The sequence below is a fragment of the Condylura cristata genome, unplaced genomic scaffold (genome assembly GCF_000260355.1).
Source record: "Condylura cristata isolate star-nosed mole 26May11 unplaced genomic scaffold, ConCri1.0 scaffold00918, whole genome shotgun sequence".
In the NCBI taxonomy this organism is placed as follows: domain Eukaryota; kingdom Metazoa; phylum Chordata; class Mammalia; order Eulipotyphla; family Talpidae; genus Condylura; species Condylura cristata.
In genome coordinates this window covers 1-2,666 of record NW_004568019.1, presented here as the reverse complement: position 1 = coordinate 2,666, position 2,666 = coordinate 1, and the positions used below count along the sequence as shown (strand labels likewise).

Genomic DNA, 2,666 nt, shown 5'->3' with positions numbered 1-2,666 from the left:
AATGAATTAAAATTTAGAAACTTCAATAAATATATTTATTCAGACCAATGAAATTTTATAAGGATTTTTTAATTTTTTTCTAGTTTCTATAAAGCTGAAGAAGAACTATTGGCCAACATTAGCAACAAAAGGTAAGTAATTGTTTTCAAAATATCAATGTTAGTACAGTTAATTTTTAATATACCTCTTACTCTAAGCAGTAAACATGTCTCCATATAAAATTTCTGTACGTGACTCCCTGTGCATGAACATTCTTTTATCTGTGAACTGAACACCTGTCTCGGTCTCCTTTTCTCAGTCTCCATCTCTCTCCCTGCAGGCTCACCGGCTCCTCCCGAGAAGCGCATAGCTGGGGTCTTGGGACTCACCTGCCTTGTGTTGATATGCTTTATTGTGTCAGTGATTGTTAAAACTCCAGGTAAAATTATGGAAGATTATAATGGACTTTTCACATAACTATTGTCAGTACCTTTAAATATTTCATAAGTGGAATAGAACTATTATGTTATATATGGGTTTAGGTAAATGTTAAATGTTTAATCATAGCTTCTCAAAATTATAAATATACAGAATGACTGTAGACATTATTTTATATCGATTCAGATCTCATGATTCAAAGTCACATTTTAGGAGACTGAGAGAACCTATTGAAAACTATGAAATAATATTTGAGAATTGGTAACCACGTACTGGAGCAGATGGGAAATTTGACTCTGAATTTTTGTGAAATTTACCCAAAGATTTATTCTTGTATTAGTTTTCAGGAAAGTCATCTTTATTATAGTTTATTACTATAACTCTACCAACATACATTTCTAACTTATAAATATTGTAGTATTGATTATTACTTACTTAAAACACTAATAATATTTACAAGAGTTACTTTGGTTTTTTCTAGATACCAAAAATTCAGAGCAGGGTGATTTATCCATAGAAAAAAAGAACCAGAAAGGTACATGATGATTTCCAATATTCTGATGGTAATAGAGTTTATACTGTATAAATGTTAGGCTCTGTAAAAAGAGTAACACATTTTCTGGTAGAGTATACATTATAAAGGCAAATGATGAATGTCCATGAGTAATGATAACTGGGGTCATCATATCCAAGATCAGGAAGAAACTTCACTGGCAACCTCCACATCCATGTGACCAGTTGGCTCATGTCCTGCTGCTATTATATGATAGAAACAATTTACTACTAAAACATGGCTTCATTTACTGATTGTCAGGACATACACAGTGGACATTTCTGGTTTGAATTTGGTTTCTATCTGGGCATAAACTATAGCATGAGAGGCTGCCCCTTCTGTGTGTGTGTGGTTTGTACCCACTGTGTGTGTGTGGGGTGTTATGTCTGTGGATGTTCATATCTCAGCATTTATATGTTATGTCTTATTACTACAAATAATTTTAGGTAATAATTCAAAATCTCCAGAGTACAGTTGCGGCTCTTGCCCACAGGGGTGGTTCACTTACTCCAGCAGCTGCTATTACTTTAGTGGTGAGAGAAAGAACTGGAATGAGAGCGTGACCGCCTGTCAGGGAAACAACTCTCAGCTGCTCTACATAGACAGTGAGGAAGAAAAGGTAAGAAATTCAGTGTCCCAAACACCTCATAGAAGATTTATTCTGGTCAATTTTGTATTCATAGACTGATACATATTTTTGTACATAACTGTAGTTTAAAGTTTGTGTAATACTCCATTGTTTGACTCTAGTATTTTATTAATATTTCTGGACGTTGAGTGCACACTTGAAAAGCCCAGTGCATGGCTTTCATAGAGAACCTTGTTTCCCAGATGTACATATTTAAATAGACATTGTCGTTTCATACATCAAGTAAAGGCGAGCATATTGTGATCAGACAGGTTAATCAACATGTGAATGGAAATTGTAGAGCAGATCATGTCTAGAAGTCCCATGCTTCTCGCACGCAGATGCCTGTCTGTTCTCTCTTCACTCCTGCTGTCTGGGTATCTAACCACTGACATGTGATTTCATGTTGGGAGCCAGGGGCGTGTGCTCTTGGGGCTTCAGTCCTGAGCCCACAGCCAACCCTGCAGGATGACCTGAGAAGGCAGCAGACAGTCGGTCATGAGGCTTAGACAGATGAAGTCTCCTTGTTGTGACCTTCAAGGTAGAACATGAAGCTCAGCAAGGAAGTGCCCCTTCCTGCTGTTGCCAAGTGGCACCTCCTGGTACCAGCAAGGTGCTAATGTTGCCAATGCATCACCTTGCCCGCCCTCCCCTTGCCCAGTAGAGTGTAAATAAGTAAGTTTGCGGAGCCAATATTGGGTCTCTGCATCCTGACAGCCCTCAGTCTCAGCTTTCACTAGCACTTCTGCCTGCCCTTAACCTCCCCATTCTCCTTCAGATCTTGCTAGACTGGGCGCCCATGACAAGGTCATCTGGGGGATGGCGGAGTCTGGGCTGCTGGCCCCTAACAATTTCAAGATTTGTGTTCTTGTTTGTATGCTTAAATGCATATGCATTTGTTCGTGTCTCATCACTCCCCTATAATTCCCCAGTAACCCTCTGCAGGATTGCATTTACCTGCTATTTGCTAATTTTTACTGCAGACTTTTGATGCAATATTTTAATATTTACTCTCTTAAAAAGTAACAGAGGTGGCATGTGACTGCCATCTTCTCAGAGATAAAGGAG

The 2,666-nt window shown here is 38.5% G+C and overlaps 1 protein-coding gene across 1 annotated transcript; it reads left to right on the top strand.

Moving 5' to 3' along the window:
- Window positions 1-83: 83 nt before the first annotated feature.
- LOC105854708 (NKG2-A/NKG2-B type II integral membrane protein-like) lies at window positions 84-1,589 on the top strand (the record flags this gene model as incomplete). The annotated part of the gene is made up of 3 exons (XM_012735009.1): window positions 84-131; window positions 320-418; window positions 1,417-1,589. Coding segments are annotated over 3 exons (320 nt in total), but the record flags the coding sequence as incomplete, so codon positions are not given.
- Window positions 1,590-2,666: the final 1,077 nt, after the last annotated feature.